At 39.2% G+C, this 24,697-nt stretch overlaps 2 protein-coding genes across 7 annotated transcripts in view; both read left to right on the top strand.

Annotated features, from left to right (window-relative positions):
• The window catches only part of PCCA (propionyl-CoA carboxylase subunit alpha), a 566,570-nt gene that overhangs the window by 126,900 nt on the left and 414,973 nt on the right, over nucleotides 1–24,697 (top strand). The window lies entirely within an intron of this gene.
• Nucleotides 1–24,697, top strand: part of CLYBL (citramalyl-CoA lyase) — a 179,892-nt gene that overhangs the window by 144,619 nt on the left and 10,576 nt on the right. For 5 of the 6 annotated variants that reach the window (XM_068395368.1, XM_068395367.1, XM_068395366.1 and 2 more), the window contains exons 3-7: nucleotides 6,310–6,498; nucleotides 10,051–10,152; nucleotides 11,967–12,060; nucleotides 13,419–13,586; nucleotides 18,747–18,871. In XM_068395368.1, the coding sequence (XP_068251469.1) occupies nucleotides 6,310–6,498; nucleotides 10,051–10,152; nucleotides 11,967–12,060; nucleotides 13,419–13,586; nucleotides 18,747–18,871 (678 nt within the window). The remainder of the gene's footprint in view (nucleotides 1–6,309; nucleotides 6,499–10,050; nucleotides 10,153–11,966; nucleotides 12,061–13,418; nucleotides 13,587–18,746; nucleotides 18,872–24,697) is intronic. The other variant, XM_068395369.1, reaches the window with a different exon arrangement.

Below are 24,697 nucleotides of genomic sequence, written 5' to 3'. Positions count from 1 at the left end.
AGGAAAAAAAGTAAAGAGACTACATCTTGCAGCCAGCTTAAATTAGTGTTAGCTTGATTTGTCTTAATTGAAAGGTTGTTTACATCTCTTTTGTAAGCGTTTATAAAAGTTGGCAGACAGAAGAATAGCTGCCTACGTTCATGAACAAATTTTCTCTTATTGAAGCTGTTGTATATAGTACTGTCATTGAAAAACCTTTTGAAATATTTCAGTACACGTAGTTTGAGGTATAAGCCTGTCTCTGTGTTTATGTATACACACACACCCCCCCATGCTGTATTATTTTTGTTACTGAGATATTTATGCTAAGTCCTCATATTACATGAATATTTCTATGTGCCAATTCATTCTAGCAGCCTACTGGCCTCTATTTAAATTTTGATGAGATACACGCAAGTCGGAAAAATACCTTAAACTCAGCTTGTGAAATGTCTTGCTCTTGCAGTAATATACACGTCCTCAGATACCTCGGCTCAGCAGATATTCAGCACTTACATAGCTGAGCACCCTTAAAGCTTTATTGGGATTCACGAGCCCTGGGTCCTGGACTGCCGGCTGGGTGGACCTCAGGTCCTTGTTCTCTGGTTCCCCACGTTCACAGCCATCACCTGATCATCATATATGAAAATTGCCCAACTCTGATGGTGTTGGATAGACCCCACCTAATATCTTCGGGATCCACATTGTCCACACTGGTAGAGGGAGGGAGAGGCTTGCTAAGCCTACATGGCAGCAAGCAGCTCCCAGCTATTCATAAACAGCTTTAAGAGATCTTGTCCTTTAAAAATACAGGATAAATATTATCAATAGGTACACTGATGCGTTCCTAGACCTTAAATAAAACTTCTAGGAAAATGAAAATTACGATTCCTCAGCAGAGCATAATTAAATTGCAGCTTAGTTCATAATGCTGACCACCAAAGTTTGCTTCATTTTAATGTTGCTAGACCATGTACTGCATGTAAAGACAATTAGCAGAGCAGAGAGAAAAGCAGCAGATGCTAGAGATGCACAGAGTTAGATGACTCATTATGTCATGAAGAATCTCTCTTTCAGAGAAGTGAAAAGGTTGGTATAAAAAAAGAAAAGGCTTGAATAGACCAAATAATTATTAAAGAAAGAATTCGAAGATTTCAGGAAAGAGTAGCGGAAAAATCAGAATCTTTGCAGTTCTCTAAAAAGTGCATTTGCCTGAACTGCAGAGGAGAAACATCAACATACACGATGGAGACCCTATTCTCCCTCCTCCTCCCCACTCCTGCCCCTTCTTTCCTTTAGGATTACGTGGGGGGATTTGGTGTGTTCCCTGTTGAACCAAAAGAAAATGTGTTTTAAAACTTCCTAAGTCTTTAAAAATTCCTCAACTGATTATCTGCTCGAAGGTAACTACAAGAAATGATTTAATAACAGCTTCCTGAAGGCTTTGCGATGTATGCATATTTTATAGCAGTTCTAAGACTAACTAGAAATAAGTATTTGCCATTTCAAAGATTTATTCTCACAAGTACCTGATGCCTGTAAGGTAGAAGGCAGGTCTTGTGAACCAAGTGCCTCCTGTTCTCAGAAACACTCTGCTCTGCATTTACAGTTCTCTTTGTTTCCTTAAAAACAAATGTAATTTGTCTTTTCTCTTGCCAATCGCATCTGTGAATTTGAAACTAAATGAAGTATCATTCTGTATGGCATCACTTCACTGACGGAGAATTAAGCATGTAAAAAAAGTCAGGCTCTCCCTCTGCAGAAGCTCAATTTTGCCCAAAACCGCTGTGGGTTTATAATATATGTGCACTTCTGCAAAATCTTATTTGACGCGTTCGTAGGGTATGCACTAATATAAATCACAAAAGATTCAGCAATGTCAAGTCCTGTAAACAAACCACTCCAGGGCAGTAACATTAACACATAATTGTATGTTTTTACCATGTCAGACCTGTCACAAAAAATAACTTGAATTGTGATTATAGTAATTAATTTTTCCTCTGCCGTTTGAAACATGCAAACTTATTATGGCAATGAGGATGATAGATTCTGGCCTGCCATTTTAGCACATCATATATTTACATTTCCATATGAAGAATTATTACCAAAAGATGTTAACAAGATGAGAGCTATACATAAACATATCTTTAAGTATACCCACTATCTTTACATTAAGACCTGAAGGTCTTGAGAAAGAAGAGGGGGTAAGACTAGGCAAGAAAGATAAAGCAAAACAAAGATTTTGTACCAAAAATCAGGCAGGTCAAGAAATCACAGTGCTGGAAAACTGGTTTGTAGGGTATCATACCAGTTTGAAAACAAAGAAAATGTCATTTTTCTGTCCACTCTTGCAGTCCCCAAAATTCTGTTACTCTGACCATCTTTACTTCATTATTGCTGCATTAACACCGTGTCCAGGGCGAGTGGGTGGCTGAGCTTCCAGCTCTCTGACATTCCTTCTGTTAGGAAGTGGAAATTTCTGTGTCTTGACATATAACTTAAAGAAAAAAAAAGGGGGAAAAAAAAGAAAAGAAGGAAAGAAGGAAAGGTACTGATTTAGCTGGTGGGAGACTATGATAATACTGTGACCGAAGGCACCTATTTAGGTGTGCTTTTAGTGTGTAGTTTTACAAATAAGCCCGAGGGGCTCCTTCACCTCCACCCCCTTCCCCGAGTCTTGCGCTCTGCCTGCCTGATCCCATCCGACAGTAGAGCTGATACCGCACTAATCCCCGCAAGTTTGGGACTAATGAACTAACCGCTGGGCTGCCGCCATGGAGCTTGGTCCCAAACTATACTGTACTTCACACTCGATTTATTCTCCAGATGGCGAGACTGCGCAGCCCTGCCGCGAGGGACTACCTCTTCCACTGGAGTGTAAAAGTGGACGGATGTTGTTTTCTTTACAGATTTAATAACTCAGAGCTAGGAACTCGTGAGGATGGTTAGTTATTAGGTTTAATGGGTGCCAGTTGAGCTGGCAATACACATATTCCCGTCTTTAATTTCAGTGTCTGTGTGTCTGGGTGGCGGTGGATTTGTCAGCGATGCTGCGTCACTGAAACCTTTATCTTCTCCAGTTGGTGTAGCTGTGCGTGGTAATGAACATCTTCCCGTGTCCTCCTCTGAGTCAAACAGAAGGGATGCAAAAGTAGCCTCCCTGACCAACGTTTTTTTTTTCAGCGGGTTTTCCAGCACGAGTTGCAAATTTAGCATATTTTAAGAATATCGCTGTTCACTGTGAAGCTCTCTGTTGTCTTTCTCTCTTGTTCAGTCTGATAAAGAACCCAACCCACATGGGAACCAATGGGGATACCACCGTCCCAAGCTACCTGGGGATGGAATCATTTACTTAATGATCAGGTTTATTTCTTTATCAGCTATTCATTCATGACAGAGTATTACCTGATGTTGTAGTTCTCCTGTGAAGAACAGGGTAAATCATTTCTTTCCCTGTTCCTTAAAAATTCTAGTTTGACCATTCTTGGCAGGGACTTTACGTGCAGTTTGGAAAAATGTGTTTATTCTTGTGTCTGCTGCTACAAAGACATTGTTCTATCAAGGACTACTTTTTTCTCTACTATTACAATGTTGAAGTAATTTACCTAGCTTAAAATTTTAGCTGTTGCATGGATCCTACTATAAGAATAACATCTACATTTCACTGTGTAATGAGGCAGAAAGGGCTCTACCTTTCCTCCATGTTTTTAGTGCATTTAGTCAGAGGTTTTAGTACATTTTTTTATTTACCCATGAAATGTTTTATTGGAAGCCTGGGTGGGGACCTGATATACCCCACTAACATCAGTGAGATTTTCTCCGTTGTAGGAAGGGTAGGCACCAAGTCAAACCTCTCACAAGCTCTGACTTTGGCAACCAAGTCCTCTCAGTTTGTCCCACAATTAAAAACATAAATTGAATCCTGACGTGGAAACTATACTGACAAGAAGTATTTTATTATGGAAAGGAAACATTTCCATTCCTTGTGTATCTAGGCAGACAGATCTAAAACGTAGTGGTTCTAAGAAAATGCATCAATTCTCAACCCAACAGATGGCATGGGTGTGTTAACTAACATAGCAACATATTTTCTATTAAAATATGGGAAAAAACAACAACCCCCTCCCCATGTTTGTTGGTTGGTATAAATTCAGTGAAGTTGTTGGTTATTTTTGGGATACGTACCAGAGGGCTGCACATTTAGTTTATGTAAATTGATAACAGCAACAGCCTGTTAATAAGTGTTTTGTATGGAAATATACCTAGAAAGACACGATCTGTCTTTTTTGGGAAGGGAGTTTGCAGCCTGAGAAGAAAAATAGCTAATGAGACGGTCTACTGCTCATTATTATAATCTGAAAAAAATCATAACGAATTAGGCTCTAAGTTTGCTGGAGATGTGCCTTCAGTTGGAATTGGATGCTGCCTTAGTGGATCATTTGGGGAGATCTTTCTTTTGCAAATTGGATCAGTGTGTGCTGAAACGGTGATAATCTGACTTTAATTAAAAGCATAAATTGGTTTGGAGCTTGTTTTTAAGCTACCCTTCTGCATCATATCCAGAAACTTTCAACCCAGCCCTAGAAACCCATTACCCCTGGTTGGAGAAGGAGAATATAGGGGCTTTGTAGTACCAGGTATTGGTATCATATGGTTTGGTTTACCTAATTCGGAAGAAACATTTCAGACGGCTGTGCGCTGGAGCTGTCTTACAGCTGGAAGTGTTTGTAGTGAACTGCATGCATCTTTGTGTGGCTTTCCTAATGGCCCCAGTCAGAGTCCATTCACAGCAGTTCGAATGTTTCAGGTTGTATTTTCCAGAGATTACCTCTGAACATGCCCCTTGATCGCAGCACAGGGATGCGTACGTGTGCGCCTTGTTCCCGTCTGTCCGATTAACGGGCATATGCTCCCAAGCTTCGGAGAAGCACGGCTACCAGCCCCAAGCTGAAGGCTGTTTGCTTCAGATTTCATTAACTTTCTGCTTCATTATTCCCTCCTTTTAACCAGTTAGAGCCATCGCTTGATTTTCTCTAAACTTACCCTAATTATCAGGGGTCCCAGCCCTGTAAATCAGTACACTGCAGAGCTGTCTTAAACTGGCCTGGGAGACCCTGTTCTGATCGGACCTGACAACTGTAAGCTACTGTTCCCTCACGCTGTTTAACTCAGACCACATTGGGAAACTGCCTCTGCCCCTCTCCCCAGCAGAGATTTGCATCCGTCTGGTTTAAATCTACTGTCATGTGCTGTCTCGCTGATTGGTATTAGCCTGGATATTAACTTTGATGATTTCTTTTTTCCCCTTGAGTTTGCCTGTTTTCTTGAAAAGCATCTCTAGTCAGCAACTGCATATTGTTAAAGTCGTTCCTGAGCCTCCGCGAGTCAGGAGCTTTAAAGTTTTATTAGCCCCATAAAAACTCCACAAATGAAATGACTTTTGATAAGTGTGCGTTTTGACAATGCAAATTTGTTAGGGGCTGTTGGCGAGTGGAAGGAATTTGGGGTTGAAACTGCAGTTGGCAGGAAGCAGGGAGCCCAAGCACGCTCCTTCCCCCCCATCTTCTTCTCCAGGCCAAGAAATGCTTTTCATTTCAGAAAAGCAGGCAAGTATTCTTCATGCAAATCAACTATTAAACAGATTTGTAAATTTACATTCATGAAAATAGCGAACAGCCACGGGAAGTGCGTGTCTTTGGAGATTTTACTTTCTCTCAGCAGGAGAGCAGTTTTTTACGTGGTTCAAGAAAAATCTCCCAAGTTATTTTGGCGTTGTTTTCACCTGCGATTGTGAAGTTTACCACGGGCTTTAATACACTTTGGATACAGGGAGAAAGGAAGATTTATATAGCAAAACCAAAGAAGTATACGTACATCTGTGCTTACTGATGTCCAGGCAATATAGAGATGAATTACAAAAATTAATTGTTTTATGTAAATGTAATAACAGGCCATTTGTGTGAGTGCAGACGGCTAGTGCAACACATTGTGGCTAGTATAAAGATTTGTGTTTGTTAGACATGTTCAGCACCAGTGGACACAAAAGTCCTGTTTTCTACAAGTGGTGGTGTAGAAATACTTAGCCATAAAACCTGAGCATTTTATTTACCAGTTATAAAGAAACAAGGAAGGTAAAATTGCGAGGTGCTGCTGATGACTACTTCAATAAAAGTCCAAGAGTGACAGACATTTTGGGAACACCAATATACTGGCTGTCTAGCTTTTTCCGCACGTCGGTTCAACAAGTTTTCTGCTCAGTGCACTTTGCTGTCAACAGAAGATATGCTTTCTTTTTCTTTTCTTGTGCCTCTAAACTCATGTGTGTTGTAGAAAGAAGCAAGACTGACTGTTGTGAAAACCCTTGAAGAGTTTGACTTTGGCCATGCTGAAAAGTGTGTTAGGATAAACTCTGTGTCCAGCGGTCTTGCAGAAGAAGATCTAGAGGTGCTTTTGCAGTCCAAGACCCTTCCTTCAAGCATGATGCTGCCAAAGGTTGAAAATGTTGAAGAAATAAGATGGGTGAGTACCAACAATGCAGTAGCTTTTGACTGAAGCTGTTGGGCCAAGTTCACACAGGCATAGAGATGAATGACTCTGAGTTATGAGGAAGGCTGCAAATACCATACAGTGTTCTTGCTTGGCTAAGGTAACTGGGGAATGCGTCCATTTAAATGTGTGTAAGATGTGCTGTATAAAACGCATACGTGGAACACCTTGCATTTATAAAGAAAACCAGGTTTCTTTCTCCCACTGTCAATGAAGACCCAATATTGAATTCAGAGTATATTATCAAAAATAGAAGCATAAGTATCTGACTCTTCCCTAGCTATCCTAACAAGCAAAATGACTGTCTCTGTCTGTGAGCCTTAGTTACATGCATTGTAAGCAGAAGATGGGGAAACCATGTTAGCAACATATGAAAAAATGGGTTGGGGGGAAGGTCACTCCTTGGGGCAACTGAAGGAACAAACAGGAAGCTTTTAACTAGTGTTTTTAATTAGCACAGATATTATTTCCTGAACAGTTCTCTATTTCTTCCTTTTTAATTGCTGACAGGTGTGTTTGTGTTTCACGACTGACTTTTCAGCCAATAAAAACCTGAAATGTAAATGGTTGGCATGTCAAATTACTTAAGAAAACTTTGAAATAGGCCTAATTATGCTTTTGTTCTTGACAATTGTTTTAATTGTCAAGAAGGGGGGATGCTTGTTTAGATATACCATTCTTGCTGAAGCATGCCAGTAAAGGAATAATGCTTAATTATTCACTTCTATATTTTTGCAAACCGCCAGCCAAGCAACTAGCACGCGTGCAAGCTGTGATGAAAGGCAGGCAGACCTATTAGGATCTATTTTAATCTCAGCATCTAACCTTGATCAAACCATCGAGCTCAGGCGTGAGGGTACAACTGAGCAAATACGTTGGGTACGTGACAAGCCCTGTCCATTCCATGGCACTGCCCCTTCGGCCTCCACCGCTCGCGACGGAAGATACACCATCCCCTTCCGCCAACATTTAATTAAATTAACCGGAGTATACCTCTCAGGGTTTACAGCCGTGTACGTGTTAGACATAACTTGTCAGTAATGAATATTCATGCTTCCAAAATGGCAGGGCCCTTGCTGCCACCAAGCAGGTTTTGCTCCTTTGGGCTCTTCGTCCCCTCATCCCCTTCCACCTTCCCTCTCGCTAATTTTGATTTCCATCATGGAAAACAAGCCAGCCCCAACAACTTCTGCCTCATGGTCTGCCTTTTGCTTCCCTCTCGCTTTGCCAACCTTTGCACACAAAGAGCGCGCTCTGCTTAACACTGCTGCCTTCTTTTCCCAGTCCTCCCAAAATTCACTCCAGTGTGATTTTTCAGCCTCCCAGAAGCTGTTTATTTCCCCCACACACATACCCCCCCCCTTCATTTTTATTTATGTGCAGCAGAAAACCTGGAGGCTGATGCACAACTAAAAGATGGGCTTACTTGTTTTCTTTTGTGTGAGAATCTCTTGCTTTCCTTTTGTCCCTAGTGTGGGTACTTGTTTGACTGGCATGGCTTATTGGACTATAACAAGCGTAACTCTCCCTCCTTTGTGGCGGGACAATTCTCCCACAAATCCTGACCAGTGTGCATTCTTCCTGACACACTATTGGGTGTGCACTGGAATTGAAAGAATTGCTGAGGCCTTGCTACTTCATCCCCTCCCCAAGCTTTGTGGGTTTTTTTTCCCTCCTCCTTCTTTTTTTTTTTTTTTCCCCCTTTCTCCCTGAAATGAACACTTTACCAGCCGGAAACATTTAATCGTCTCCTTTTGAAAAAAAAAAAAATTAATTGAAACTTCTCCACTCCTTACCTTTTGTATTGGTGCTTATTGCAAATTTTTTAAAAGGGAGAGGAAGGGAGGCAATATTTAATTAAATGTGCTTTTTTTTCCATTTACCTTTAAAACAAAAGATAGCAAAAATCCCAGGAGTGTGAACTTTAAAATATTTTAAAATAAAAGAAGAGTTATGTTGCTTTAACTTGCATCTAGAATGTAAACATAGTAGTGCTTTTTACTTTTTTTTTTCTTAAAAAATAAAAATCAGATCGGACTCTTAAGAATATATGCTGATGCCATTATACTACCTCATTTTGTGCATTTGCCTGGATGAAGTCTACTGTTTTCTGTCACTCTAGTACCTGCCATACTGTACACTTGCACGTGTGAATTGCATTGATTGATTATTATTTTTTTTCTCCTTGCACATTTTTTGGGTGGAATTCTCTTCTCCAAAGAAAAGTTACCGAGAGGGCCACGGTGACAATGCAAAGCAGGGATGGGAAGGGCAGAATTCTTCATCGAAGAAAGCTGTGATTTATTTTGGCCTAATTGTAAAGTTACTGCAAATTGCTGGAAAGCTTTTTTTCAAGATCTGGGTGATTAGATTTTCCTTCTTTTGGGGAGGGGCAGTGGGGGGAAGCTAAAAGGGGAAATAACACCTCTAATCCAGCTTCTGGTAAATAGGCTGCCAGCTTTTAAAATGAGTTTCCTTTCTATTAGTCAGAATATTATGCTAAGCCTTAAGCATTAGTTTTTTATGTTGCCATAGCAGCCTTATTCCTGCAGGGTTGTGACCTGCGATGATTACAGTACAAAGCTTATAGGGTCTTGAAACCCCCTTTGAAGATGAAAAGTCTTTGATGGTTTATATTTATGCAAATCTCTTAGATATGATTTACCCAACTGAGACTGAATGGAGAGATGATTAAAATTCCCTTTCCTTTGATATCCATTAATAGTCGAATATTCCTTAAATTTAAAATATATGCATGTTATTTTTGTCTTTATTTACTAACATATTTTCACTGTACCTGCGATATGTTTATCTCTGCGCAAATTACTCAATCTGGACAGACACAATAGATTTACAATATAGGGCTGAGGGTTCCCCCCCTGCTTTTTTTTTTTTTTTTCCCCTCTTGAAAGGGGAAAAATCTGTGCAAGAGCTTTTGTATGTTTCCAGATGATAGATTTTGGAATTTGGGCTACCCCACTGGCAGCTCAGAGCTAGCTGTGAACTGGTCTCATGGAAAAAATTGGCAAGCTTTGGTCTTCAAAGAATTAAACTTCCTTTTTAAGGCCTTCCTAGGTAAGCTAAAAAAATTATGAAGAAAAGCCTATTGAACAAAAGGGTAACGGTGCCGTAATGAATAATACGGATGCCACTTAGAAGGCTGGGGAGCACTTCCAGTGATGGCAGTGCTGGACCTGAAACAAAACCGGACCTCAGGTACAGCAGCACTTCATTGTTTTCCAGGGCCCACGGATTTGCATTCCGCTAAGCCAGGGTGAGAGGTGCTAAGCCTGGAGTTTTGGGGTTTTTTTTTTTGCAAACCAGCCTCCAGACTTAAAACTGTATGGGAATGCTGCAGTTTCGAATCGCAGGCCTTGTTAAAAGCTCGTTTAATTTTTTTAATCGTTAGGTTTTTTGGGGTGGGGAGGGGTGTTGTTACAGCCAGGTGAAAAATTAACGTGTTATATATACATGTAGAATGCTCTTTTTTTTTTCTCTTTGATAGCTCATACTGTCTAGTTTTAGTTTTCAGACAAATTCTTACATCACCTTAAAGGCCGAACACTTGTAGAACCAATGAATTTTATCCCCTTTGTGGAAACCGCAGTGGGCTTGCTCAATTTTAAGGTAAGCAGGTCTTGAAGTGCTCATATTTTGCCATCTCAGCAAACCAGGATAAGCAGAATACTTCCCAGTGTCCCCCTAATTTCATCAAGGAAGAGAGGTTAAAAAATACTAAACATATTGTTCAATCCCCTGAAACATTTGCACATTGAGCTCTCGTGTTTGTATTGTAAAGGCCTTCATAAATTCAAAATATTTCAGTGACAGAACTGTTCCAGATAGCCCATGCCAAATAACAAAACCTCCTGCCTCACTGTGATCATTTTTAACACACTTGGAGTGGAAACTGGCTTCCCCAAAGATTTTAAATACTCACAGTGTTGCAATACACTTGGCTATTTAGTAGCTATCGAGCTCAACTTTTGTATAACATTTAATTAGAAAAAAGAATTAATCATCATTTCACTATTGCTAAAGTGGCATCTTTATAATGGTTTCTACTGATAACAACCAAATTTCATGTTATCATATTTTTGTGTATATGATGGGGTGTTTTAATGCTAAGATTAGAGTATAATTAACTTTGAAAATGGCAAATATCAGAAGAACATGCTCCTTTTTTAGGGTAATTTTAGATCAAATCTTGTTTTTAAAGTGCATTTTAATATAAATTACTCCCCAACCTTTATTACCAAGTCCAGGTTTTTCAGAAAGGCAAGGCAGCGTGGTAATGAAACAGAAGATCTCATGCATGCACCAGGAATTCAGTGTTCCCCTCCCAAGCTCTAAGGGAAAAGTTTCAGACCAGCTGAGGACACACACATCAGAAGTACCTCCAGAAGTACCCGCAGGCCTCACAGGCAGCCTGCTCTGCTCGTTTGATGCACCCGTTTATCTTACAACACACGCTAACATACCTGGGAACACAACAAAGCAGTAACCAAATAGACACACTCCTGTCCAGTGTGCACACACAGAATTAAATCATATTTTAAACCAGCTGAGGTTTTTCCTCAGCTGCAGTATTTTATAGTGGAATTTTTAGTATTGCAGTTCCTGATGCTGGCAGGAGAGTTGCCTTTTAAAGCACTCTGTGAAAGAAGAACTTCTTGTCCTGCCAGCTGCCATAGAACACCCATTAGTAGAGCTTGTAATTACATCTGTCTCTCTCCATGTACCTTAGACTTAAAAAATGTTAATATTATGCAAACATCAACATAAAACAGTAATATTTTAGAAATGCACTTCTTCATAGAATAGCTACAGCAGCAAAATTTTGCTTGCTTTTATTTTAATACTTTTCTGCAGTACTTGTTGCATTTTTAATGCCCTTAGCTAGTTTTTAGTTATATGTAGCAGAAGGCTTTAAATTGGCAATCCTGTGAGGAATCCCTATATCCTGTAAGGAATCTACAACCATTTTAAACCGTTTGTATTATTTATTTAATAAAAGAGATTCTGATCTTTATTTCTGTTTCTCATGCAGATATATTACATGTCAAACTAATCAAATTTAATACTTTTTGTTTGTTTTTAAGCAGTATTTGACAAATGGTTTTTTTCATATTGTTACATAAATACCTGAAGTACCGATCACAGTAATACCCAGGGCATTACGAGGACCAAAATGTAGGAAATCTGCTACAGTGTCCTGTATTTACACAGTCTAGGCATATAGGTGCCTAGGGAAAGATAATGTTTTCTCTTTTGCTGCGTCATTTTAAAGCAGTGTGCATAGTCGAGCACCTACAATGGCTTTGCTTAATAGGAGCAATTTTAGCTGAAGGATTTTGGTAACACTGAGTTGCTGTAATATCCTCTTAGTCTCTCTGCATCCTGCGTTTCCGTAGAAATTAATACTCTGTTCTCATTTGAAGGCTGTCTGTGAAGAAGCACGGAGAACAGGGTCCCAGGTTGGCTTTCATTTGGACGCAGTCGTCTTTGGAGGAGAGGATTTCCGTGCCAGCATAGGTTGTTACCTGTGTGTTTACTATAAATGTTAACGTATGGCATTTGCATTGGAGAAGCCTGATGTGATTTATGACTACTGCTTTTCTGACAGAAATAATTAAAGTAATGACAACACTTGATTCTGCATTTTACATTTGCACTTTTCTCCTTCATTTTTTTCAATGCAGAATGCATCACTGGGACATTAAAACATGGTCCCTGTGTGTTCCAGGGCACTGACACTTTCTTGTGCTTCTTGCCATGCAGTACCAAAAGTAATGAAAAAAAGCCCAAAACCTGTTGGGTCACTGAAATTATTGAAAAATATGATATCCATAAGAAACATGCATATGCTTTTAAGAACTACTTTTAAAGTCCTAAAATTCTGGTGTCTGCTTCATCACGGTTTTACAGACTATTATCAGTCAGGCTTTTGACATCGTGCACAAATACTCTCCTGTGACATTTTGCTTTCATAAATTTACTTTAAATATGTCCCATGTCAGTACAGCCACACATTAATGTGAAAGCACTATTAATCTTCCTCAAAAATAAAAAGTATTTCAAAATTTCTTTTATGACAGGCCAATTAACTTATTAGTCTGATTCTGTTTAAAGATAATAGTTCAGAACTATCAACACTTAAATTAAAAATAAGTATGTTAATGTAAAAATTAACATTGCTTTACTAAAATATTGCTTACAAATTCGAAATCTGTATCTAAATAATGACCTTAAGGAAAGGGAACATTTTTTTTTTTTTCCACACCAGCCTTCACGTGAGCATATTGCTTAGCTGGTGCACTGTGAGCACATAAAGTCTTGTAAATACTTTTTCTTCTTCACAGAAGTCATCTACCATCATTTTTCATCCAAATACTGAAGCTTAAATATTCAGCTTAGGACATCAGTTGTGAGAAGAATCACAACCAAGGAAAGTGCAATTCTATTCTCAGTTTGAATTTTTTAACCATTTAGTTGTACCCAGTATAGCAACCAGTATAAAGCTTTGCTTGCATCTCACTGTACATACAGTAAATAATATAATCAAATAATTACTTCATGTTAGTCCCAACTCCACAGTCCTTACCAGACAAAACTTCCACTGTCTTCAGACTTACAACTTCTGATTTGAACGGAATCAAAATCTGAATTTTATAAGCTAGTGTTTGAAGAGAGATTTATTCATTTTTTGCTAAAACGGCTTTTTTTTCCTCATAAGAGTATTATTTTGACAATATAGCCTTGCACCCCTCTTTTGTTTTCTAAATTGGTTAAATGAAATCTCAAACTTTCCTTTTTTTTACATAAGAAATATTTAAAATAGAACGGTTTAAAGCACTCCTGTCAGCTTTGCTTTGTTTTCATTGTTCTCGTAGGTGCAACAAGCAGTAAGGAAACTGGTGATATTCTATATGCCAGGCAAAAAATAATAGTCACAGCAAAGGCATTTGGCCTTCAAGCAATAGACCTTGTTTACATCGATTTCCGAGATGAAGATGGGCTCCGCAGGCAATCAAGAGAAGGTGCCTCAATGGGATTTACTGGTATGGCTTTCTGCCGATGTCTCAAAATAATGCATATCTTCTTCAATTTAAATATATTGCTACATTTACTGTCACTTAGACAAATAACTTGTTTTTTTATTTCAGGTCATTTATTGAAAAACTCAGTAAGACCAATCTCATCTACGTTTATTAGCACCCTAAAAATTGTGGCTGGAAATTTTGCCTGAAAAGTCACAGAGTGCTTTTTAAAACCACATCCCATGAAGCATGTGACTGTTTTTGAAGAGAAGTTGGGGTAGAGGCTGTGCAGTGATTCCTCCCATCACAGAGCACGGGAAAGGCGATACTGTGCTCTGCGATGGCCACTCTGCAATTGCTTTTTTAAATATTTGGTTCCCTTTCTCCTTTTTTTTTAAACGGCAGTTGTTAAAAAATACTTTTTAGGTGAAGGAGTTGAGAAGCAAATCTCATATGCTAATTGCTAAGGGAAAGTTATTTTCTTATTATTTTCTTTGATTTGTTTTTCATCTCCTGGCTCCCCTCCCAGTAAGTGCTGGTGACACCTACGGGTATTGGCAGACAGCAAGAGCAGCAGGCTCCTTGCCCCAGAGTCCTGTAAGGCAGCCTGTTACCCTGTGATTGGTGTACCAGATCACTCGGACACCCTGGTGGGACAGCCCAGCCACCAAAGATTGAGGTTTTGCAATAGAAATCAGCCATTCGACACATGCATCAGAGAATTCTAGCATATGGGACGAACATTTTACACAATTTGTCTCTGACCATCATTCAGGATATACGTACGGTAATAGTATCTCAGGTTTTTGTTGCCAAAGGCATGGGTCCTGGTGACTCCATCTAGCAAACTATATTTTTACAGTTAGCGGTATATGATATCTTAAAGCACCAAGGAAAATAATCTAATAAGCGCTCTTTTAAGCAATCCCGACGTGCCAGTGAAAGAATAGCCATCAATGCTCTTCAGCACAAACTCTGCCTTACTGTCTGCTGAGATACATTTGCGAAACCAGATCGCGTTTCAGAGGCAAAACAGTTAGCTCCTCACAGCTACTTTATCCGTGTCCATGTGGACTTCCACCCTCCATCCATCTGCGATTGAACTTGGGAAAATAATAGAGCTCCTGAATGGTAGCACCTGCTGATGGCTACCTAATCTGCACCAATATTTTCTAGTTTACCAAAAGGCTTGATTTTTTTAAAAACTTAATCATCTGAACCTCCTGTTGACAGAAGATGGGGCTGCAGATGCTTAGCACCTTTGAGAGCACTCTTTTTGAACACTTAATGTGTATTTAAATACTTAACTCAGGCTGCCAATTTAGGAAATTTAGAAAAGCTCAGCATAAACAACATTGATGGTAGTTTGGACTCCACTGACTTTACGGTGGAAGTTGTCTGATATCAGGATAGGGTCCAGATAGGAGACAAATAAAAGGTCATGCATGATAATTTAGAGTGTAAAGTGAATTTCTAACTTAGCCGTAGAGGTGTCTTGCCTTTCCATATGAGGAGTAAAGATCTGTAAAGGGTACAGACATCATCAAGGTGAACTCACAGCTCCTGCTCTTTGCCTTCTGCCCTTCCGCAACTATCATCAACACATTTCCAAAATCCAGCAAACAGCCTGACATACCAGTCCAACCATAATTAGAGATGGGGCAATACTGGCTTTTCTGATTTGGTGGCAAAAAAAAAAAAAAAAATCTGTTTAAGTCAAAAAACAGCGTTTTTCACATTTTTGGTAAAAAAAAATTAAAAAAAAAATTGACATTGGTCCAAAATGTTTCACTTTTTCTTTTGTTTCTTTTGCTTTAAGTTTATTTAATGTTTTTTATAATCTTTCTTGCTGGTTTGATTAAAATAAAATGTCATTTCAAAACTAAAAGCAAAAACATTTTCTTCCAAAACTATAGAAATTAAACATTTTAACATTTCCAATTTAATATTCATCACAGAAAACTACGAATGGGTATTAGCTTAATCCACGACCTTGTATAAAACAGAAGCCTGCAGACCGTATTTGCCACTGACAGTGCTCTAATAACGTGAGAGTAAAATACTGAAATGTTGCCTTAATGACAAATTCAAAATGCAATTCTTGTTACTTTTAAACATTTACGATCATGTGCTGCTACTTTTTCACAAAGAATCAATATCGTTGAAATCAACAGGACTAAAATGAGCTGAGGCTTCCAAATTACTCTCTTAGCTGGTGAAGCGCGCACATATTTGCATGCATAGGGCCAAATTCACCACCCTCAAAACTAATGCAAATCCAGAATATTCAGCAAAGTTGTATGTCCTCAGATTTTCCCATATTCAGATTTAGACCAGTAGAATTGCCCTAATGTAATCAAATATGTTCACTCAAGATAAAACAAGCGAAGTAATATAACAAAGAATTTACCAGCTATTTAGTTCCTATTGTGACCCTCATTGCTTATTGTAGCCAAGATTTGTTTCCCAATTATCTTATAAGCAGCCTGTTTTTCCTTCAGTGAATGTGTTTACATAAAATCCAATGTTTTCAAATGTAATTTAGCCAAATTAATAGATCCTTTATATAGTTCTGGGTTTGTATTTTTTTTTTTTAGGGGGGGGTGGTACATATATATACGTGTGTGTGTGTGTGTGTATATGTGTGTATATATATACACACACCCACACACCCACACCCAGCAAGATATTTTACAATACCAGAACCCATGGACTTAAAGTCAGTGTGCTGCCTCTATAAATGGCCATCGGTTTCAGGAATGTTTATGTAAAAAATTAAGTAAACCTTGCCATAAGCTTTAACAGCTGACTTAGTCATTATATAAAGTCCTGTGCTCCATGCTGAGAAGCCAGATATAAATACGAAACACTATAGGTTTCCTCTCTTTTTGCAGTCTTTTGTAGAAGACTAAAATGACACCATCATACAGTTACCTAAAAGACTTGACAGGTATTGACTTAAAGCACGATATATCAAGTGGTACTGTAAAAAGGATTTCATGGTCATAAATTTTAATGTCTTCCAATTTTGCACTCTCTCAGTAACTTGTCAATAACAACAATTCCGTTTAAAATATTTGCTTCATTCCTGCATGGCATTACCTCTGTTATACAGTTATTTGGATACATAATCTGTGACAAAAATCAACTGAGTGGTATAAATCAAAAGTCAGATTATATTATCTGTAAATTGTTCAGTACTGTTTTAATGATAAAAAGTATAGCTTACTGCTACAAATATCTTTATCAAAAGCAATTATTTTTACAGAAATGTTTTACGCGTTAAAAAATCATATATAAATATTTTTATTTTTGTTATAATTATAGACTGACTTTAAATATAATTTAAAATATATTCTACATTTTTCCCAGAAAGTTAAGCTTCTTAGGATTTCGCAGGAATTATTTGTACACACTTCAATTTTAGAACTGGTAGTTTAGCTAGAGAGAATTTGTTGTACTACAAATAAGGAATATCATAATCTATTAATGGTAACATTTGATTAAATTGACTAAAAAAAACTTTGATTAGACCTAATGTAAAACACGTTAGTTAAGAAAATTTGTCTCCAGGTAATTTCTTTCAAAAAATATAGTTCTTGCTGTGTTTTAAACTTTTACCTATTTTTAAGTTATTTTTTAAATAGTTACGATATTGAAATTGCAAACTGAATATTTCGATGCCCATAAGATCATAAACTAAAGGTTGTTTAATGCGAAATAAAATTGAGCTCCTTATGGCTTTTCAGCAAAGAAACATAGCAACACTGAAAAATTACTATTTCTTTGCTCATTAAATTAAGTAGATTGTGCTGCTGCATCCCCAGATTTTGTTTGCACTCCAGGTTATCAGTCAGACCCAGTGCAGTCTCGTAAAAGTAATCCCAGGTTTTTTTGCAGTGGTAATTTCATTTAAAATAGGTGTATCTCTGTGGTCACGCATAAGACTTCTTATTCGGAGTCATGGGCTGATTTCTAACGTACGGCTGGCTTAATGTCAGCAAGAACATCAGAGCAGACCGTGTTGCGCACAGGAAACCTCCTCAGGTCCTGACGCTTCGAACTTTTCCTTGCGTGCAAAAAATCTCGCTCCCACGAGAGGCTGCAGCGTGCGGCGGGACGGCGGCAGCGGCCGTGGGACCCTCTGTGCGCAGGACACTGCTCACTTGATGGCAGGTTTGCAGGATCAGGCTCATCCCTCTCACTAGTTTTGTTATCCGGCACGGAGGAGAGTCATTTATTCCACGGGAAGCTGGGAATTATGGTGGCCTCTTGTTATTAAAACCCTTTGAAACCAAAGTGCAGAAATCACACCGGTCTGTGAAATTCCCCTAGAAATGGACTCATAATGTCAAATGTTACACTTTTAAAACCGTCAAACAAATTAGATATGTATTTGTTTTAAGGTAGCTAAATACAATAACAGATTAAAACGGATTATGTGGCTGTCTATTCACGTTTGAAAATCTCTGGTAAAAAAGGCAACACCTATTTTTATTTTCTTAACATATATTTATACAAGAAAGGATAAAAAAAAAAAGCGCTTCATAAAACCTGAGGGCACTGCTGGTAGTTGTTCAATATACCAGTGACTAAATAAATATTGCAGCCTACCTGCAACTGCTAACTATTGCAACAACAAGGATTACATTAAGGATTTTATGATGCTAAGGCAATACTAAAGAATTTAGGACATGATCCTTATGTGACTGGTAACTTTTCAGTCCTACAAATCTCTTGCCACCTTCTTCAGATCTCATTTTGTGAACACATTTTAATATAATTTATTTATATGGGGCTGGGCTGGAGCTGTTATTTATATAGTTAAATTCAGCAATACATTATACTTAAGTGTTATTGACTGCCCCAGACAAACAATTGCACCTGAAACGACTGAGAGAAGATGTATGGATTGAAATGGGGAGGGAGGAGAAAGAATCGTGAGTTCTTTCAAAAGATATTGAATGCAAGCACAGCTCAAGATGTTTTTATTCTTAAAAAAATCTGGCAAAAGGCTATCTGCCTGTTGTCCAGTTTAAAATATAAAAGAAACCAAGTAAAATAATTAGTTAAAGAGCAAGAAAGTCTGTGAGGCATATGAGAGCCTCAAGTGGTTGGAACATTTTGCTTGAACATCTGTTTGTCGATGCATGATTCTGGTGTTATTAATCTTCTTTGTAGGTAAGCAGGTGATTCACCCCAACCAAATTGCTGTTGTCCAGGAACAGTTCTCTCCGAGCCCTGAAAAAATAAAGTGGGCACAAGAACTGATTTCTGCTTTTGAAGAACATCAGCGATTAGGCAAGGTAAATATTTTGTTAATATGCCATAGTGGAAACCAAATTTGAATAATATTCAAGATTTACAAAGATTGGTGATGGCTCTTTGCATTTATCTTACGAAGCGTGCTGTAACTGAGGGTAGTGCTCATAGAATCTGTGTCTGGATAGACTATAGAGTGTATGTTTATTATAAATGTGTCACTTCCCTGTATCTTTACAAAAAGACTGTTTTAACTTTAATTCTTTGCTTGCACAGCCTTTTGAGTATCTGCATATATCTACAGCATAGGGGAATTAAAACCGCTTCTCCATTATGCTGCAGAATCACGGTGCTGCTGTCACAGAAAAATATTTGCAATCAAAAGGCAGGTAGCCTGGCAGATGACTCAGACTGCTTGTACAGACATCATTTAGGGAAAGAAATAAACAGATTAGGAAGTCTTGGTTTTCAAAAAAAATCTCTGCATTGCTAAAACTCTTTCACTTTTGGGGGTTTGATCCTGCAAACGTCCCATAGTAGCGAGTGAATTTACTTTTGAGCAGAACTGCTTGCAGATTGTGGTTCTTAATCATTAAAAATGGGAATGTTTTATGTGCATTTGTACCAATTGCTGGACCTGAAATTTGGATAGAGGAGAAAGCAAATTAACACTAGAATATGATTGTTCCTAATTTAGTGCATCATTGAGTCTCACGTTTCCTGCTCTGTGGGTTTCTGCTATGTAAATATTGCGGTGGTGATGCACAATCTGTCTCCACTTTGTGCCAGTAATACTTAAATTAGGGGTCGCCTGAAGGAAGATTTTATGCTAGTTGCGGCATTGTCAGTTAATTATCTTAAAGGTTATTTGCTATAATCCAGTTTGCCTCTTTTTGAAAGAAAAAAAAAAAGTTGCAGCTAAATATGTTTATCTTAGTTGCAGCCAAGCCCGGGCTAGTTAAAAAGCAAAGTCCCGATGTCAGAACGGGGAGTGCAGATGAGCAGGAACGGTTCGTGTGTGCTTGTGTGGCATTCAAGTGGGAGACAAATCTCTTCGATAGTGAAGTTCAAATATAAGACTGTGCATAGGGTTTCACTTTCTCCGGTGCCATATAAAGGTTTTCTGTACGTTTCTTCACTTTCTGGTGGGTAGAAACAGATTGGTGTGTGTGCCTTCCCCGTTCGCCTGCATTTCTGATACTGCAGATGTTGTGCGTTAGAGATGCTAAAAAGGTCAAAGCAGAAATGATGCTTTCATCTCAGGGTAAAAGTGTGACAAGGTCTTTGCCATTGCTCTGCCCTTCTCCTTGCTAGGCTATCGCATCCCCTCTGTGGTACCCGGGTGTTTCCGATACGTCCGTGACTACAATATTTGGGTGCTGTCCTGAGCAGTGATTTCAGGGTCGCTATTAGGATGCTGTATGCCTGTATCTCTTTGTTCTGTTCCCTCGATTTTGAAATGTAGCTGTCTTCATGCAAGCGATTTAGAAATAGAAAATGCGTGACTGGTTTTGCCCGTTATTCCCATGTACAAAGCTTGTCTCTCTTACAAAAGGCATCGTTATAAACATATTGCTGTTTGCAAATGTGGAGGCAGGTGGATGCAGAAAGAAAAAAGTCAAATGACATACTCAGCCAAATATTGTTGATGTTGATGATGTGTATAATACTATTCGTTCAGCTGAATTTAGTGTCAGAAACTCATCTGAGGAATACCCCTGTCGTATGAACAATCGATGAGGAGACTGGACTAAATTTAATTCTAGTTCCAGTATCACACAATCATGAAGCCAAACACGTTTAATATTGAAGAATTCTGTATTAGGCAAGAATTAGTCTTTGGATTGGTTTTGAAGCTATTATTTTACTGACATAATGCTGGTTTCTTGCTTATATCAGCCATTCGGGGGGGTTTGTTTGGGTTTTGGGGATTTTTTTTTTTTTAATAAATGCTTTAAAAATAGTTTATAAGCTTCTACAATCAGCTGGAAGAACAGATTTGCTGTACTGAGGTTTGTGGTTTGGGCTATTTTTTTAACCAGCCAGGTTGCATGCTTCGTATATTTTTACATGTAGCCATCTATCAACAAAAAAAGGCTGGCAGGTTAATATGTGAACTTCTGGATCTTGTATCACTGCCGTATTGCTGGTCTTCATAACAAAATTGGAAAAATAGTTTTCCATGTAGTGCTGCAAACGTCCTTAACTGAGTTTGCAATTTGGTATTATAAATGTGTCAGTAAAGAAAAAGAGAGCTTGGACGGTCTGATTACTTAATTTTTTTTCCAAAGCAAACATATCTCACTGAGGGAGCCTCTTGCTCTGCATCTTAGCGACATGCTAAAATGTAAGTAATAACTCTTCCCCTACCACCTCCTGACAAATACTCCACACAGCGGTTTTAGTAATCCTCGTGTCCTAATGAAACACCTCTTCTGTTTTCCTTTTCCTTTTATTATATTGAAGTGTTCATGTCAGTAAGACTAAAAATATAGCTGTGGTTAATATGGTTGAGACTTGCATGGTTCTGCCATGTTATTAATCAAAGTTGAAAGCTTGGAAAAAATAAATGTGAGGGATTTGTGCGGCTGTTTGTGTGGTAGATAAGTTACCGATCTGCAGTCTCTGTGATCATTGTTATTAATTGGGTTTAAAGTTTGATGCCCTCAGTCAACAATATTTTATATTAAAATACAGTAATAAGCTTTTTTAATCTATTCCCATTTGAGAGCTACAATTGCTGTAATAATCTTTCTTTGAGAGAAGGCTGAACCAGGCTACTTCATCCTGGAGGCTGAAATGCTTTGACATAGCAACCCCCAAATGTGAGTACTGGGGTCAGGAAAGATTAGGATCTCGGAGGAGCACTGCAGAACTGGAGATGCTGTGGCAGTGTCCAAACAGAAGGAAATCAGAGAGCTAACCAGCTAGCCGAAAGTATTTGGGCTTACCTTACCAAACAGGAGATAGTCCTGTTTGAGGGGCTTTTTGGTTTGCCTTCTCGATTGTTTTGGTTGTGGGGTGGGGTTTTTATACATTTCTAATCTAACTGAAAAATAGCATATCTAGGAAATAAATGGTAACGTATTTTGGACAATTAGAAGACAAATGTTGAAAAAGTACATTTTGTATTTTATACAGCTATTTATTAAGTGCTTTCTTTTGTCTAGAACTTTGAGATCTAAAGATGAAAAGTGCTTAAAAAGAAAAGTATTACTTCCACAACATTTCAATATCTTTCCAGGAGAATTGCATTACTAGGGGGTATGATTTTCAAAATTAAAAAAATTCATCCTAAAGCAAGCAAGTGTAGCTGTTGGGAAAGTCTAAATACAAGACAAATGGCAGAGTGTGTTCAAAAATGAAAAAGAAAGGTAATAAACATTGTTCTGGTAGTCTAAAGGACAGTTTCTGTTCTAAATTTCTGAAGTATTAAACAGGGGAGTGATCTTATAAATCCAGATGGTAGAGTTAGTGGGAGAAGTTACTAGCTTATTTCAAGAAAAGGATCAGACTTCTATCAATGAAGGTACAATAGTCTTTACTATGTAAGTAATTCCTGCATTTACATTACCAATACACTGGATACAGGAATATAATCTCTTCTATATGTAGTGTTTATATATGACAAGAAAGTCAGACATTGAAAATGCATTTTTGAGCCATTCGACTTGTAAATACATCAGGCACAATATCATTATCGTAACGAGATTTTCCCACATCATCTGTTTTTTAAATAAAATTCAGACAGAAAGAAAAGCAGAAGAGTAAAGTAAGAGATTGCTTACACATTTATGTCACATACTAATTTATAAATGCTTTCAAAGCACCCACACATTAAACCAGGGAATAGCTAAATGCTGACATCAAAGTCACCTGTCAGGTAAGGATTATTTAGAGTTAAGGTAAGTAATTCACAAACCCAAGCTGTAATATGGCTTGAATATTTTAGATCCCACAGGGAAAAACAGAAGAAATATCTGTACATGCCACATACGAACACACAGAGGGCTTCTAAGAAGACTTTTAGTATATGTTTCTTGCATTATATTCTGTGCCATTGTATACCATGTTCCTGGCAGCTGAGGAATAATATATATGAACTGCAGTGATTTGACAAACTATACAGTTTCGTTTACGGACCTTTCAGGATTATGAAAAATCTTAGGAATGCATTTATTTACACAGCATCTACCCAACAAAGGAATGGAAATTTCCAGCAGTGGCTCCCTTATAATGCCCTTTGTTTAGGAAAAGCTACCCCGAGCCACTGTATCTCGGAGACGATGTGCCCTCATGCTTGGGCCAGATCCAGCTCCCACCGCCGCCCAGGGAGGTCTCTCCCCACTACCCTCCCTCTCCCGGCATTGCCGTGGCCCCCAGGAGGACTCTCTGTGTATGGCCCCAGCCACGAGGGATCCAGCCCGTCCCAGTCCATCCCGTGGGTGCTGGGAGAGCAGGACCATGCCCCAGGGGTGGCAGACTCCTCCGGACTGCCTCCTGGGAGGGATGCGCTGGAGCATCCCTCTGGCACGAGGTGATGTGGGACCCCATCAACCTGCAGGGGTTATATTGCACTTTATAGGGCATTATATCTAGGGGCTTTACACAGAGCTCCCTCACCCAGGACAGATTGCAGGCAGAGCTTTGAGGTGCACCAACTAAGCTGGATCCCATTCTGGGGTGATGCTGGCAGCACGAGGTACCTCTGTGCATGCTGGGCTGCAGCGCTGTCAGCCCTCCCTCGAAGGACACAGGGCATTTGCTGTCGTTTATGTTAATTAGGCAATGTATATTCCTCATGCTGCAGAGTGGGGGATTCGGGGGTTTGTGATAAATTGCCACCTTTTATGAGCTTCAGCCTGAAGAAGTATAGGTTCAGGTGCATCTCTATGCAAAGATGGACAGCGCTGGTGGGATTTAAGCATGGGCCACTGTTATGTTGCTTATCTTTTAAAAAGTGGCCAAGTGAAATTTTAATGTGAAAACTGATGAATAAATAGAGAGAGAGCAAGCTCATATTAATACTTAAAGTTTCTCTTTACAATTGTATTGTTTGAAAAATATTTTAGAAATGTATTTTGTGTCACAGTTGAAGGCTTTTCTCTTAGAAAGATCCATCTGGGGGCTAATTTCAAACGTTTACAATGGAGCAGAAGGGGCTGTATTACCTAATTGCTTGTGTTATACTGGTTCCTACACCGGTGCAATCAGTCCTGAGGGAGTTATGCCAGGTGGGGAAAGAAGGAGACAGATTTTACTACGTGGGGCTGCAAAAGCTCCTAAGCAGGGCAGAAACTCATACAAAACATTTTCTTGCCAACTCCCCCACACACACACACTCCCCAGCAGGTGTTTGGTGGCTCTTAATCTGTTTTCCTCCACTCATTAAAGACCTGTGTCCAAAACGTGGGGGGAGAAGGACTCGCATGCACTTTGACATTTCCCACAGGGCGAAGTTTCTCTGTGAGCTGGGAGCAGAAGGATGGATGCAGTGCCCCGCCATGGCCTTCCCACACGGAGGTAGCTCCTGGAGGAGGCAGCTGCTGTCCCGGGGGTCACGGGCCCTGCAGAGGGCACAGGGTGGCACCCCTCTGGGTTCCTCCTCAGCAAGGCACAACCCTCTGTCCTTGTCGCCTCAAGGAGGTGCATGTGGGGTCTCGGTGAGACAGGGCGAGTGTGCCCTTGCTTTTGGAAGGGCCGTGACGTGCCGGCGCGCTCCCGAAGCAGGCAATGCTTTTTTGCGGCCCTGAAGTGGGGAGACACCCATGGCTGCAGGCACCTGCCCACCGTTGTGCCAAAACCCGCTCTGCACCAAGCAACCCACCCAGGCAATTACCCACCTCCCAAATCCCTCTTTAAAAAGCATT

Source organism: Nyctibius grandis, chromosome 2 (assembly GCF_013368605.1).
Source record: "Nyctibius grandis isolate bNycGra1 chromosome 2, bNycGra1.pri, whole genome shotgun sequence".
NCBI lineage: Eukaryota > Metazoa > Chordata > Aves > Nyctibiiformes > Nyctibiidae > Nyctibius > Nyctibius grandis.
Note: the sequence above shows the minus strand (reverse complement) of the source record. Positions and strands in the feature narration are given on the sequence as shown.